Here is a 16274-nt window from a genome sequence, read left to right on the forward strand (position 1 = left end):
AAGTTTTGGGAGAAAGTGCTGGACTATATAAACAAGACACTATAAGGAAAAAATTAAGATTTTCAGAGGTGAATTTGCTCTTGAACTATACACCCACTGTATGGAAATTCACAACAAGACAGCAAAAATGGATTCTACGTGCTCTAATGGTGACCAAGAGACTGATAAACTGGAAGAATTCCTCTTAATCAATGGCTTGACAATATTGGCAACACAAGAACAGACAGCTTATAGACACAGACTTTCTTCGGATAAATACAACAATATTTGGAATGAGTTTACACAGACTATATTAGGTTATTGACAAGTTTTTGTGTATTAGGATAATAAGAATATACACTCCTGAATATTAATGTATGGTAATATAACAGTATTTTTTCTTTTTTTATTCTTACTCACTTTTTTTACTTTTTTCCTCAGTCGTATCTTTTTATAAATGAAATTCTTCTAATAAAATATTAATAATAAAAAACAGTGATTCATAAACAACTACTTTTTTTACAGTCACTGCCCCCCAGCACCAAATGCCTATTTAATGAGTCATTTCATTCCACAAGTTGTCATGTTTTCTGAGAGCCCTATAACCACATTGCACATGTAATAAACCTATGCCAGGCCGATAGAAAAGCAGTTAATTTCCTGGTCTGTTCGACTCTCTCGGGCATGGGTTGCCAAGTGATAGTAAGTCCCAACTGTTTGATAAACAAACATGCAGAATAAAAAAAGTACATATCTGGGGCATTTGCCTAAGCAAAGCTTTTTCTTTTGGCAGGCATCAAACCCAGGTTGATCACTGCGCTTGATTTCAGAAACCAGTAAATAAGTGTCAGTTTGGAAGCTGCCTCGCCATCGTTTTCCTCAACTGGAAGAGAAAATACGGTCTATGGATGGATGCCTCGGCTAAAGGCCCAAGCTGCTGTCTGGGGAAACGGGCAGTGGCCCCTCCCAACCCCCTCCCCTCCCCTTGACCTTACCACGAGCCCAGGTGAAGGGGGCGAGGAGTCCCTCCGCTCAGGTGACACCCGCCCAGGTGAGGTGCCGCGGAGGGGCTGGGCTCAGCCCTTACCTGTTCAACCTGCGCGGCGGCAGAGAGTCCACGCCCCACTGAGTCAGGCGAAGCTGCACCTTTAACCTGCCCTGACTGGGTGGCACGGTTTCTCCCTCCTCCTCCCGCCCTGCCACCCCCTTGTTCAAAGGGTCCCCCACCCATCCGCCCTCATTCCAAACAAGAGCCTCTCTTTGCACAGGTGGACCTCGCTCCTTTCCGCCCCTCCCTCCCTCCTTCCCTCTACGCTCTTTCTGCTTTAAACTTGGGGTTTCTCTGCAAAAGAAAAGAAAAAACCCAGCAGCCTAGCCTTTCCCTCCTTCCTGGTTTGTTGCACAAGGGCAGAGAAGGGACCCCTTTGCTCCAGCTGAAGTGGGCCCTGGAGGGCAGCAAGCCATGGGGACCTCAGAGGAAGATTATAACTTCGTCTTTAAAGGTAAGTGTCTTGTTTTTGCCTCATTCTCTCTCCCCACCTCCCAATTCCTTTTCTTCAAAACTGTTGGCTGGGTTTTCTGGACTTCCCTGAAAGCTGTGTGTTGACCCAAGATGCCCCCCCTTTTTTTTAAAGCCATGGGAGGATTTATAGAATTGTACAATTGTAACCCCTCTGCATTGCAGGGATCCCAGTGAAGTCCGTCCCACAGCTCTCACCGTGGGAGAGTTCTTCCTGAAGTTGGGTCCGAATGTGCTTTCTTTTAAATGGAATCTACCGGTTAATACACTAGAATAGCTCAGCTGGCAGATCATGAGGCTCTTAATTTCAGGGTTGCGGGTTCGAGCCCCACACTGAGCAAAAGCTTCCTCCATTGCAGGGGGGTTGGACTAGATGACCCACATGGTCCTATGATTCGGGTCCTACCCTCTGGAGCAGCAGCAAAACACGCTTGCTCCATCTTCCATGTGACACCCCTTCAGGTATTTGAAGTCCACTCTAAATTCCTAAGGTGGGGCAATGACTTGAAGGGGCTGTAGCTCTGCGGTCAAGCCCTTTCTTTGCTCTCTTCTTCCAGCCTTGCCACCCGCAGCTAGGAAAGGATCAGGGGTGATGGTGAGAAACCACTGGTCCAGCTCAGTACTGCAGACATTGGCTGGCAGCAGCTCTCGAGGGTTTCAGACGGGATATTTTCAGTCCTACCTGGGGATCCCAGCAGGGATTGAACTTGGGACTTTTTGCATGCAAACAGGTGTCTGCCTCTCCCGCTGAGCCACAGCCCCTCCCCCAGTCAGTGCAGACAATAGTGAACAAATAGGCTCACACCTTTGGGCTGCAGCTGAGTATCCTTTGTCAAGCACCCATATGGCGCTTGAAGAGTGCCTGTCTTAAAGAATCAAGGCTGATTAAGTCTGTTCGCGTTAGTTGATTAAATTTTGCACACATTTAAAGCTTAATAAACTGAAAGACAAAATGTGCAGTTGTGTACACACTGTACCTTTTATGCTTTTTAAAATTTAGATTCAACATCTGTAAAATGATACTCATAATGTTACAACAGGTTGAAGGCAGCGTAAATTTGAACATTTTCATTAGAGTAAATGTACCAAAAATTACGAATTTTTCCAGAAATATGTTAGGCTGATTTGTTTGTATTCTTTTATAATAAGTTACGGTAACTTAATTTTTTGTTACTATGATTTCCCCCCCAATATATTTGCATGTACCCCCCCCCCATTTTTTAGCTGTCACAATCGTAGCAGCAGTTATAAGATGGAACACTATCTCTTGATGCTTTAGACCAAGTAGAAATATTTTAGGTTCTAAGGGTATATGAGATCCTAACATATCAGTCAGATTATCCTGAACAGATTTGCAAAATATTTGTATTTGAAAGCAGTTCCGAAGGATGGTGCACATTACAGTATATAGCTCTAAAGCACACCATACTGTGCCTCAAAGAATTCTGGGCACTGTAGTTTGTTAAACGTTGCTGGGAATTGTAACTCCATGAGGGATAAACTACAGTGCCCATAATGCTTTGAGGAAAATAATGTGCTTTGAAGGTATAGCATGTATGCAACTACCTCACTGCGTAAGAGAAGCAGGAATGCGTCTTCTAAGATAGCAGTCGCTGCACACCCTAACCCTAAATAATTTAAGCATGTAAAATTGCCAGGAGGTTGGGCCACCAACTTGAGGTTTGTATTCATTTTAATGCAACTCATCAGCTGGCCAAACTTTGCGTTCCTAGTGACTATTGTTGGTAGTGATAGGATCAGTTTCCTCCCTGCAGCTTGATTATTTGCTTTTCTCTTTCCTTGTTTCCTGGTACTTCAAAGCATGTGACTCTTTGCTTTCCCCATCAACCACAGGAGAAGAGTTGAGTTAAGTTGCAAAGCCATGCACTTCTACCCCTTTCAATAGAAGCCTTGTCATATCTCACCTGCTCAGTGAGGCAGGAGCATCTTGCAAGAGTTCAGCCGCTTTGCAAGCTGAGCTTTGCAAGAGTTCACCTGCAGGTTGTATGCAGTGCTATTTTTCTAGAAAATTAGGTGCTGGAAGTTAGCATGAATGTGCATGAATGTGCAAATGTGCTGGAATTGAATTCCTGCTTGGAAAAGAAGCCCTGAAACTAGCCTACTTTGCAAAGGTAGAATTTGCATTTGTTGCCACACCCACTTTTGCCTCTGGCCCTGCCCACCATTGGCATGTGGTCATCATAAGGTTGACAAGAAGAGATTGTTGCCTTCAAGGCTAAAAAGTATTCCTTGTCCCTGTTATAACAGTTCCCGCTAACTACCTAGCTTCCTCGTGCCAGATGTTTTCCCCTAATGCCTGGAGCGTTTTTGAGGGACAACAACACACCAATTTGGTGTTCTGGGTATCCAGAAGCCAGAAACCAGCCCTGATCTGATCACTGTTTGTGCTAATCTGGACTCTGAAGCACCAGAGCTGCAGCCATTAGGAAAAACAAGCAGAGTGAAGCCAACTGTCAAGTTTCTAGCTCTCTAACAACTCCCATCTAGGCTGTAAAAACATACAGACAACAGCATATGGGATGGCGGTTTTCTCAGAAACCAAAACAAATATTTGGCCTTCATAAACCTGCACCTCTCGGTAAAGGAGCAAACATGATCCCTGAGACGGTGGAGTTCAAATTCCAGCTTGGAGGACACAGATTCAGTGGTACTTGGCAGATAAATAACTCGCCCCCTTTTCTCCAGCCTCAGACCCCATCTCTGTCTGCAGAAGGCTCAATTCACACCATGCATTTTAAGCGTTATTATACCACTTTAAACAGTCATGGCTTCCCCTCCAAAGAATCCTGTTTAACAGACTGTCCCTCTTCCCAGGAAACTCTGAAAACCCAGGGCTTTTTTTCAGCAAGAACTCACCAGAACTCAATTCGGGCACCTCTCAGGTGGGTGCCATTGCCATTATAAAGAGAGGCATTCATGGTGACTTCTGGCACCTCTTTTTCTAGAAAAATAGCACTGGCAAGTTTCCTCACACTCACCCACCCTCCTCCGTCCTCCACCCAGGCAAATGAGTCATTATCACAGTTCAAGGACACATTCCAGCCAGAAGAAAACAGCCTAGGAGGGTGTGAAGCAGGACCAGTGAGGCATGTGGTCTGGAGGAGAGTTCAGAGGGCCAGACGGAGAGAGTTAGGGGTCCACATTCAGGCCTGAGTTCCTGTCCCCTGCCCGTGATAGGCTCTGAGGTACAGAGGAATCCACGTGAAAAACTACAGTACTGTATTTTTCCGTGTATAAGACTATATTTTTTCCTAAACTTTTGAAGTTTAAAATAAGGGGTCATCTTGTACACAGATAGTGCATAGTGCATTTTCTTAATTTTGAGCCCCCCAAAATTATACACAGGGGCGTCTTATAGATGGAAAAGTATGGTAAATGCAAAAGTAGAAAAGGGACCTCTGTAGTATTGGTTGGGGAGAGTTGATTTGGGATTCTTGCTCGTAGGAGTTGTGGATTTGAGGTTTCCAAAGAGCTGACACAGACACAAAGTGTTAAATGGGAATCATAGAACTGTATAGTTGGAGTTACAGATAGGTAGCCGTGTTGGTCTGCCATAGTCAGAACAAAAAAATTCCTTCCAGTAGCACCTTAAAGACCAACTAACTTAGTTCTTGGTATGAGCTTTCGTGTGCATGCACACTTCTTCAGATACACTGAAGAACTACTGTATAGATATACTGTATAGATATACTGTATAGATATACTGTACAGATATACTGTATAGTTGGAGGGAGCCCGAGGGTCATCTAGTCCAAGCCCCTGCAATGCAGGAATCCTGCCCACAGCTGCTCCTCGGAGGGCTCAAGCCACCAACCTTCTGGTTAACAGCTGGACGCTCTGATCCATCCCATGCAACTGGCGGAAGAGTCACTGAGGCCCAGCTGTTTAGCAACACGGAAAAATAATTCCATAGTAAAGATACCGGCTGGCTTTTCTAGCACATATTATGGCTGCCACAGTACATGTTAGCCTGTCTGATAAGCCTGATAAATTGAGAGGCAGTGCGGTGTAGCGGTTAGAGGGTTGGATTAGGACCTGGGAGACCAGGGTTCAAATCCCCATTCAGCCTTGGGTGACCTTGGGCTCTTAGCCGAACCAACCTCATAGGGTTGTTGAAAGGATAAAATAAAATGGGGAGAAGGAGGAACTAGGTACACCATCTTGAGCTCGAATATAAATGTAATGAATAAATAAATAAATAATTTGGGCCCTGATCGGGAGGATCTCAGTCCCCGTCATCATCCTAACAAACAAATGAACAGCACAGGGACAAGTGCAGGTAGTCCGGCAACCTTTCCACGTCCCTCTGAATGGAGGTTTCAGGCCACCGGCAGCCCTCAGATCACATTCTGAGAAGCCAAACGTAGTTATTCTACAATTGTCGAAGCTAGCTTTCCCCAGCCTTCAAAGGCAGCGACACCTACCAGGTTTGGGTTCCCTGGTGGGGCTGCAGGGCCCTGTACCTTGCGTGAATTATGGCCTGTTGTATTTGCCCTTGCTGTAGGAATCGGAAATGTGTTGTGTTAATTGTTGCAAAGTCTTCGGGGCGTGAAATCACAGCTATAAATAAAGGGATTCAGGAGCACTTGGCAGAGGGAGGAAGGAACAGACACACTGGTGTTCCTGGCAGCAGCCTTCAAAATAATGCAAGTGAATTGGGTGAGTGGCCAGTGGCCAGGAGAGCATCACATCACTAGCGAAGGGCAAGGCATGGGACCCTCTCAGGCAAAGAAGGGCACCTTTGCAGAGCCCCAGGTCTTGTCCCAAGGAGAGCTGCCAGAGCCACTCCATCCCATGATGCATTGCAAAAGGCTCAGCTCTATGTTCACATTCACACCATACATCTAAGCACCGTGGTACCATCTTAAACAGTCATGGCTTCCCCCAAAGAATCCTGGGAGCTGTAGTTCACTAAGGGTGCTAAGAGTTGTTTGAAGACTCCTCCATTCACCTCACAGAACTAAAATTCCCAGAGTTCCCTGTGAAGAGGCATTGTAGCTGTGTGAGGGGAACAGGGGGTCTCCAAACAACTCTCAGAACCCTTAACAAACTACAGCTCCCAGGATTCTTTGGGGGAAGAAGCTATGGCTGTTTAAAGTGGTATAGCATAGTGCTTTGAATGTATGGTGTGGATACCGGTTGTTGGAAACCGCAGGAGTGAAGAGTCCTCTTGCGATTGAATCCTGCTTGCCGTTTTCCCTCAGGCACCTGGTTAGCCACTGTGAGAATAGGATGCTGGGCTAGATCATGGACCAGCCCACACATGAGGCAAGGTGAGGTGGTTGCCTCAGATGGCAGGATCCACAGGGGCAGCAGATTGCACTGTAGATTTTTATTCCCCACTTGTTTGGGGTAGATCTTCGCTCACTCTTCCTTCCCTGGTGGGGGGGGAGCGGTGTGCTATTTTGTGTTTTACCTCTGGTGCCAAACTGCCTTGGGCCAGCTGTTTACATCAAGATTTTAATCCTGTTCTGTGTCCATACTGGCTTTGAATTTACAGTATTATATATAAAATAGCTTTTCTTTTAGGAAAAAGGGTGCTGGTACTGCGTACTCTTGAGCACCACCAGAATTAAAGCACTGGCTTCATATATGTTTTTTTGTTGGTGATGCTTATTGCTACATCGATTCAATTGTGTGTTGTTGTTTTTAATAGGGAGCGATTCATAAGGTGAATAAATGCATTTGTACCTAGACTTTTTAATGAATGCAATGCATTCACTCCTTCCTTCCCTCTCTCTTAGTGGTCCTGATTGGAGAATCAGGAGTCGGGAAGACCAACCTGCTCTCCCGGTTCACCCGCAATGAGTTCAACCACGACAGCCGCACCACAATTGGGGTGGAGTTCTCCACTCGTACCATCCTGGTGGGAGATGCCTTGGTGAAAGCACAGATCTGGGACACGGCTGGCCTGGAGCGCTACCGGGCCATTACTTCGGCGTAAGTACAGGTGGGGCAGAAGTTATTGGGAGGGATTTGGCTGCGGATTGGGAAGCACTCCCTTCTTCCTTAGTGTTAACTTGTGGGCGAACATAGCAGACGACACAGCGATTCTTCAAACAGTTCTTCTTTATTCAGATGTCAGAACAGAACTAAGCTGAGGGGCTCAGTCAGCCTGCTTATATAGAGCTCCAGAACAATTGTAACTGTTGCCATTTTCTAAAACTATCCAATCACTGAACGTCACTTTTCGATCCTTCATTTGCATAACTATCTACAGTATCCCCCTGCTGGCCCAGGGTGAGAACTTCAGTACATAACACTTAGCATCTCGCCACATCCACACTGACCTGATCCGCAGCCTTAGAATCATAGAATAGAATCATAGAATCATAGAGTTGGAAGAGACCACAAGGGCCATCGAGTCCAGCCCCCTGCCAAGCAGGAAACACCATCAGAGCACTCCTGACATATGGTTGTCAAGCCTCTGCTTAAAGACCTCCAAAGAAGGAGACTCCACCACACTCCTTGGCAGCAAATTCCACTGTCGAACAGCTCTTACTGTCAGGAAGTTCTTCCTAATGTTTAGGTGGAATCTTCTTTCTTGTAGTTTGGATCCATTGCTCCGTGTCCGCTTCTCTGGAGCAGCAGAAAACAACCTTTCTCCCTCCTCTATGTGACATCCTTTTATATATTTGAACATGGCTATCATATCACCCCTTAACCTCCTCTTCTCCAGGCTAAACATGCCCAGCTCCCTTAGCCGTTCCTCATAAGGCATCGTTTCCAGGCCTTTGACCATTTTGGTTGCCCTCCTCTGGACACGTTCCAGTTTGTCAGTGTCCTTCTTGAACTGTGGTGGCCAGAACTGGACACAGTACTCCAGGTGAGGTCTGACCAGAGCAGAATACAGTGGCACTATTACTTCCCTTGATCTAGATGCTATACTCCTATTGATGCAGCCCTATTGAACAAGCCTCAGCTCTCCCGTCTGCAGTATTGGGATAATAACATTGGGTCATCTTGCGGGACCGTTGTAAAGGGAAATGCTTTGCATGCTCATTGAGCCCCCGATCCTGTGCATGTTTATGCTAAAGCAGGGGTTGATGTTGTTAGTTGCTTTTTACGCCAAAGCATCTCCAATATTTTCCAGAATAAAAATATAAATTAATTCTATTAATTTTATTAAGTGGATACACCTCATAATTGTAAAATCAAGAACAAAACTTCAGAGAAGTTTAATCAATAATATTATCAATAAGAAAAATGAATAACCTTTTAAAACCTTCAAAAAGTTAAAATGACAACAGGCTAAAAACAGGTTAAGAAACAAGAAGCATTAAAACGGCAATGAAAGAAGACCTAGTGCTCATCTAAAAATATATAAAAGTATCCCCAAATGATGTTCCTCTTGAGATAACATATAATTTGTAAAAAAAATACTTGTGAACATAACACAGGTATCACAGGAGCAACAGTTCCTAAACACACAAGCACAGCACCGTATTAAAACACCCAAGAGGAAACCTCTTGAGATTTGTCTGCTATAATAGCAAAGTTGAGGTCCTGCTGGATGCAAGTGTTTTATCCTCAAAATGCTTCTCAGACATGTCTCACTGGGCTATTGTAGGCTCCACCACGTCCTCTGAGCCAACCCTCCAGGGGCCACATGGCTGCAGTGAGTTTTGCCATTTCTCTCTCTCTCTCTCTCTCTCTCTCTCTCTCTCTCTCTCTCTCTCTCTCTCTCTCTCTCTCTCTCTCTCTCTCACACACACACACACACACACACACACACACACACAAACACACACACACACCCCTAAAAAGAGGAAAAGGGACTGGGAGGGAGGAGGAAAAAGCAAGCTTAAGTTACACATGATATCAGTGGCATTTTCTGTGTTTTTTACCATCACTGGAAGTGCTCTTCTTTCCACCCACTCCCCAGTTCAGGGCTGTGTCCAGACCAGAAGGACAGGGCAGCTCCTGACACACCCAAAATATTATCTATATTGTTGCACCCCGCCCTGCAACCTGTTTTGATGAAGGGCAAGCACAGAAGCTTTTAAAATAAATGAATATGAATGCAGTCCAATGCCACTGTATTAAAATGCTAAAAACCACAGAAAGGACTTGTGCCACCCTGAAGATAATAAGATCAATGTGAGCCAAGCGGTCACGGACCCAGCCCTGTGTCATCAGATGCACCTGACGAAAGTGTGCTCTGAAAGAGCAACTCTTAAAAGTGATCAGCCTCTTAAGATGCCAAGGTAATACAGGATTAGTGTGTTGTAATGAAGACAATGAACATGGCTACACCCTTGGAAGTTATAATTGCTAAGCATTATTACTTATTTGAAATTTGCATGTTTTGTTTTTTTGTTTTTAATTAGTAGATTGCAGAGATTCTCTAATCGGGTTAGAAAGCTAAGCTCATGACTTTGCAGCATTGAGTGAGGCCGCTTAAGTTTCTAGACCCTATGGCCGCCTCCTCCTGTTGTGCTATGGATGTCTGCCTCCCTTTGTCAACAGCAATCTGTTGCTGTGGTAAACTGAGAATAATGCTTGGAGGACGTCCAAACTACTTCTAGGTAGCAAACAAAATCTGAGTGCAGCCAGCAGTGAACAGGAGCCTTCCTGCCTGCATGAGAGTCTGTTCTTACCTCTGTGGAGGAAGGGTAGGGTGTGCATGTCAATGCAACTCTGAAGTAAAGACATTTCAATAGGACTTGTGAGCAAGGCCTTTCTGATGATTCCTGCATTGCAGGGGGTTGGACTAGATGATCCTTGTAGTCCCTTCGAGCTCTGTGAGTCTATGGGCCTCACGGTCCCTTCGAACTCTGTGATTCTGAGTTTCTATGTGGCCCTCCAGGCACCTCTGTTCGGCCCTTGGTACCCTCACCAGCCCTGCTCATCACCTTCCTCATGTTCTTGCCTGGCTGTCCAGTCCAAGGCTGGCTTAAAAAAATAAGGGACAATAAAAAAAGGATGCAGGAGCTTTGAATTACTTTTCAGTGGTTAGCAGACTAGGCAAACCCACCACTCACCCTCCATCCTCTCCACTATAGGGAGGTGTTCTGTATCTCTGTTTAAAGTATAGCAATTATTTGTAAGCTTTCATCCATAGATATAAATGCCCACGTACAGTTTTTATGCAAATTGTTGACTTCTTTCATCTTATTTCTTTTCCTTTTTTTGGGCAGTGCATAACTGGTCACCTTATGTTGGGTGCAAATTAATTAATACTGTGATTTGAAAAGTGAGATCTAAGGTGGAAGGTGGAAGATCCGCAAAGAAGAACCAACATAGGCCACCTTCACACCATTTAAAGCACTGTGATACCCCTTTAAACAGTCATGGCTTCCCCCAAAGAATTCTGGGAGCTGTAGTTTGCACAGGGCACTGTGCATTGGTAGGAGGCCCCATTCACAGACCTACAATTCTCAAAGTGGTTCAGTAGTCGATCCCTCTTCCCAGGGAACTCTGGGAGTTGTAGTCACAACACTCAGTACCCTTAGCAAACTGCAGCTCCCAGGATTCTTTGGGGCAGAAGAAGCCATGGCTGTTTAAAGTGACACTGTACCGCTTTAAATGTATGTTATAATCAAAGGCCTCGTTTAAGAAATAATGTTGAGACTTCCGAAGAAAAGAGAAGGAATCGTGGGACACCCATGCTTCCTTGTTGTTGTTGTTGTTGCTGCTGCTAGTTCTTCATATGCCCTTCTCTTAACCCTTGTCCTGATCTCTCAGTTATTACAGAGGCGCAGTGGGAGCCCTCTTGGTTTTTGACATCACCAAGCACCAGACGTACGACGTGGTGGAGCGCTGGCTGAAGGAGCTGTATGACCACGCAGAGGCCACCATCATTGTGATGCTGGTGGGCAACAAAACAGATCTGACCCAAGCCCGGGAGGTCCCAACGGAGGAGGCCAAGATGTATGCAGGTAGGGGACAGCTCTGTGGCTTTGTACATCGGGCTCTGAGAAGTATCTGTGCTCCACCACAGGGAAGGACTGTGGCTCAGTGGTAGAGCATCTGCCTTGCATGCATAATGTCCCAGGTTCAACCCCAGTTTCTCCAGCTGGGGCTGGGAGTGTCTCCTGCCTTAAACCCTGGAGAGCTTCTGCAAATCTCTACAGACGGTAACTGAGCCAGATGGGCCAATGGTCTGACTCAGTGTAAGGCAACATCCCATGTACCTTCTCGGCACTTGTGTGAAGAGTTAGAAGCTTTAAGACGGAGTGCCTCTTTTAAAATAGTTCCTGCCATCTGTACTGGCACACTTTTATAATGTGTTTTATTACTAAACGAGCAATGCCACTATATAAAAATGAAATCTACAGCCTGATCGATCACAGGCACTTTTAACAATTGATTAATCCACTGGATTAAATCGGCTACACACTGTGTTATTGTCTGTACAGTGGTACCCTGGTTCTTGAACTCAATCCATTCTGGAAGTCCGTTCAGCTTCCAAAACGTTTGCAAACCAAGGTGTGGTTTCTAGTTGGCTGATTGGCCCCATAAACAATGCCGACAGCCAAAACGGACTTTCGGCTTCCGAAAAACGTTCACAAACTGGCACACTTACTTCCAGGTTTGAGGCATTAGGGAGCCAATTTGTTCGTCAGCCAAGCCATTCAGGAACCAAGGTACCACTGTGTTATATTCTCTTTCTGTCCACTGTTTCAGTATTCTCTGAATGCATTTTATAAATTATGAAATAAAAACGCAGAATGACTACCAATCCCAGTTTTAAATTGGTGATCTTATCTTCTCTATTAATGGAGGTCTGATAGGGTCTCACTGCTTCTCTCTTCTTGCAGAAAACAACGGTCTGCTCTTTATGGAAACCTCTGCGCTGGACTCCACAAATGTTGAATTGGCTTTTGAAACTATCTTGAGAGGTGAGTCATCAGTTGGTGGTACCAGTGGCAAAGCTGCATGCTCCACTACCGGGGGCAGAGAGCAATCAGGGGCGTGGCTAGCACTCCCCAGAGGGCGTGATGGCATCCGGGGACATGACACACTGCCTGGCATGCGGCGTGTGTCCGGGGGGGCCCACCTCAATGGCATCCTACTGGAATAGTGGTGCCGAGGGTGGTCTTCCTTGCTGTCACTTGTTCTTTACTCCAGTAAGGGGCTGCAGCCTATGGAGAAGGGTTTGTTTTAAGCCCCCACTCCCCGTGTGTGTGTGTGTGTGTGTGTGTGTGTGTGTGTGTGTACCCAGAAACCTTTAGCCTTTTTACGCATGGAGATAAAAAGTAAATCATGCAGTCTGGAAAAACATAAAATTCAGGTTTTCCCCAGATGGTAGCTTATTGGTGCTGATAACGCACACAAGTTAGCACTATGGTGCAATGGTGGGTGGGATTGGCAAAGGTTTTTTTCCTGGACATCCTCCCCATTTTTGCCCCCTTTAATTTTTTTTTTTTTAAATTTAATTGCCAAGTGTGAAAGCTGGATTTGCACAAGCTAAATGTGCATACATTGTGAGTTACCTGTACAAATAAAACCATCTGTCCTAAAGACACATTCATTCCAAGGAAAGTGAGCCCCTGGGGCACTCCTGGAATCTATCGCTGCTCGGAAATTGGGGTGGGTTCGTAACCATCTTTATTTATTCCTTCCTGTCTCCTAGACATTTTCAACAAAGTGCAGAAACAGAAGCAGAAAAGCCCCCTGGACAACACCGTTTCGCTCTCTGCTGAACACACTGATGCAGCCTCCACCTCTCAAGCTGTGGAAGGGAAGCGAGCTTGTTGCTTGAACCTCTGAAGCGAGGGTCGCACATGAGGAACATCAGCCGTGTTGAGGAAGCCAACGTTTGGTGGGTGGGAGAGGATTCCACACTCTGGATAATGATTTATGGCCGAGATGTCCGTCTCACTGTAGCCTCTGTGGTCTGGGGGTTAGTTATGGAAACTTTTTGGATCAGGCTTGCCTACCTAAATCTAGGGAGCACAATAGTGTGTTTGGGGGTGACAAAGCATCTTGAATCAAGAATTATGTGTTTGTGGGTCAGTACTTGTACAAAAGAACTACCCACAACCCTGCAATGTCCCAGCCTTGTCTTCCAATGCAGATACGAATCTATAGTGAATGCAACAGTAGCCACAATCCTGCCAAAGTTAATCACAACTAGCCGTCCTGTACCCTCTTAGATGGGAGTGAAGTGCTTTGAACTCTGGTAGGGCTTCTTCATCCAAATAGGCCTAGGATTGCAGTGCAAGTTCCATTGCAGGTTATTGTGACTAAGGCCACAATCGCACCGTACATTTGATAGCACTTTAAACCATCACAGCTTCCCCAAAAGGATTCTGGGAGCTATAGTTTATTAAGCTTGCTGACAGTTGTTAGGAGGTCCCTATTCCCCCCACAGAGCTACAATTCCCTTCACAAGGAACTTTGGGAATTGTAGCTCTGGGAGGGAAAGAGGTGCATCCTGACAAATCTCAGCGCCTTTAACAAACTACAGCTCCCAGAGGGAGGGAAAGTCACGACCATTTAAAGTGGTGCCATTGCACTTTAAATGTATGGTGTTAACATGTGCTAACTTAAATCCTGTTGGCTTTCTGTGAGGTTTACCATGTTTACGCAGGAGTAATCCCTGTTGAATTCAGTGGCTTTTACTTCATGGTAACAGGGCTTCGCTGCATGTGATATCTGCTGCTTCAAACTTTAAAAAAATTATACTTCTATCCCCACAACCTCTAAGGAGACGAGGTCAGTGCAAATTTGTGGATGATCTTGAGTCTCCCTCATCCAAGTCCAACTCTCTGTCCCAGCCATTGCCAACATGGTGCCCTCCAGATGTTTTGGGCTATGGCCATAACTGGGAGTTGTAGTCTAAAACTCCCAGAGGGTGCCAGGTTGAGAGAGGCTGCTAGAGAGCTCAGCCTTCCTCATACACTGGCTGGGGCTGATGGGAATGGTAGCCCAAAACAGCCAGAGGGTGCGTAATTGACAAGGCTTGCTGCTGCTCTTGTAGGGCCAATAAATCTGCGCCAGAATTTCCACACAGTGCCCTGGGCATGGTGCCAATGTGGCTGAATGACTAGGTAGGTAGGAAGAAGGACATTTTGCAGGGCAGGAAATTCGGGTATTATGAAGACTCCCCTGGCACTTCCTAGTCTCCTAATACCGGAAATCCCCCAACAAAATGATTAACTGACAGAACTGGAAGCCAAAAGGAGGAGGTGATGGGTGATGGCTTGAAAAGGGGATTATACAACTTCATGGAGGAGAACTCCATCAGTGGCTATTATCAGTGGCTAAATTGAGCCTCCATAGGCAGAGGCAATCCACCTTGTCAATACAGATTGCTGGGGGGAAGAAGCAGGAGGAAGACCTGATGGGGGGGGGGGGGCTTCCAGCTTGGCTAGTGTGTCAAGGAGTCTGCAAGGATCCCTGATGGGGGTCTTTTAAAATTCTTTTGTTATATTCCAAAGTCCCTGTCAGCTCAATGTCTTTATTAGGCAAACCAAAATATCATGGAATAGTTTGCAAGCTTTTTGAGTTCTCCTTATCTCTTCATCTGGCTCGATGAAGAGTTCTGTGAAACTTAAAAACTTGCACATTATTTTGTGACATTTTGGTTGGCCTAATAAGGGCACTGCCCTAGTAGGGAATTCAGATCCCACCCCCCCTATACTTGTTATTTCTTTTGTTACACGTTCACAATGCACTTGGACTCCCTGCTTAGACTTCTTTCTGTGGCTGTGACTCCTTTTGTGTTCAGCCTCCATACCGAAACTTGAATGTCTGGAACACCAAGCTGAGATCCTTCGAAATTTACCCCATCCAAAAGACACAGCCAGGCCTTTGTGGAAATGGAAATTTGTCAGTATATTGTGTGTGTACATTTATACATATATATATTGTGTGTATATATAGCAAGAGACACAAAGAATATATTTTGTAAATAAATTGTTGTGGACTGGGCATTTTTTAATTTATTACTGTGCTTAATGTAGCGAAACAAGTAGGGGTGTGTACACTGGGAAACATGACATAAATAAAAGAAACAAAGTGCTTATTTCAGAGACACCTAAGATTCCTGTTGTGCATCGTGAACAAACTCCAGTTCCCAGAATTCTTTGGGGGAAGCCATGATGGTTTAAAGTGGTATCATAGCGGATTAATGTTGTGAATGCAGCCCTATTAAACTAAAAGAGGAGGGATTTGACACCGAGCATAATTCTTTTTCATAGGGGAAGGGCTGTAGCTCAAGGGAGGGGAGCACCACCTTTGCATGCAGAAGGTCACAGGTTCAATCCCTGCCGGCATCTCTAGTTAGGGCTGGACTAAGACTCCATGTCTCGAACCCTGGGTAGCCACTGCCAGTCACCGTCAACAGTACTGGATTAGATGGGTCAGCGGTCTGGATTCTCAGTCAACAGGAAGCAGTTGCTCGCAACCTCAAATCTCTTAACTACAGATCTCTTCCTGTTAGAAATGTGCTCAGGGTTGGGCTTTGGTGAGTCTCCAACAGATCTCTGTGATTGGAATGGAGTACGGGAGAGGAGAGATGGTCTCTCGAGTGGGTCTAAATCATTTAGAATCAGAACTGTAGAGTTGGAAGGGATCCCAAGGGCCATTAGTCTCAACCCCCTGCAATGCAGGAATCTCAACTAGAGTCACTGACTGACAGCCATCAAAGCTTTGTTTAAAAACATCCAAAGAAAGAGTCCACAACATCCCGAGGAGCACCCCGTGCTAACATGCACAGCAGCATACAGCAACATATCCTACGCACACAGCAACATCTGTGCTCTACCATGATATGGCATGGTTTTTTATTTATACACCACCCAAA

At 45.5% G+C, this 16274-nt stretch overlaps 1 protein-coding gene across 1 annotated transcript; it reads left to right on the forward strand.

Annotated features, from left to right (window-relative positions):
- The first annotated feature begins 1208 nt into the window (after positions 1–1208).
- RAB25 (RAB25, member RAS oncogene family) lies at positions 1209–15505 on the forward strand. The gene is made up of 5 exons (XM_081892571.1): positions 1209–1481; positions 7264–7459; positions 11207–11400; positions 12283–12363; positions 13098–15505. Exons 1-5 carry the CDS (start codon positions 1442–1444, stop codon positions 13232–13234), a joined length of 648 nt encoding a protein of 215 aa, XP_081748697.1. The 5' UTR covers positions 1209–1441; the 3' UTR covers positions 13235–15505.
- Positions 15506–16274: the final 769 nt, after the last annotated feature.

Source organism: Podarcis melisellensis, assembly GCF_964234715.1.
Source record: "Podarcis melisellensis genome assembly, chromosome: 16".
Lineage (NCBI taxonomy): Eukaryota > Metazoa > Chordata > Lepidosauria > Squamata > Lacertidae > Podarcis > Podarcis melisellensis.

What these genes read in the sequence shown, in the direction of transcription:
- RAB25 (XM_081892571.1), top strand. Translation starts at nt 1,442, where the DNA reads ATGGGGACCTCAGAGGAAGATTATAACTTCGTCTTTAAAG. An exon ending in TTATAACTTCGTCTTTAAAG is followed by an intron (nt 1,482 to 7,263) that starts GTAAGTGTCTTG and finishes CCTCTCTCTTAG; the next exon opens with TGGTCCTGATTGGAGAATCA. An exon ending in TTTTGAAACTATCTTGAGAG is followed by an intron (nt 12,364 to 13,097) that starts GTGAGTCATCAG and finishes CCTGTCTCCTAG; the next exon opens with ACATTTTCAACAAAGTGCAG.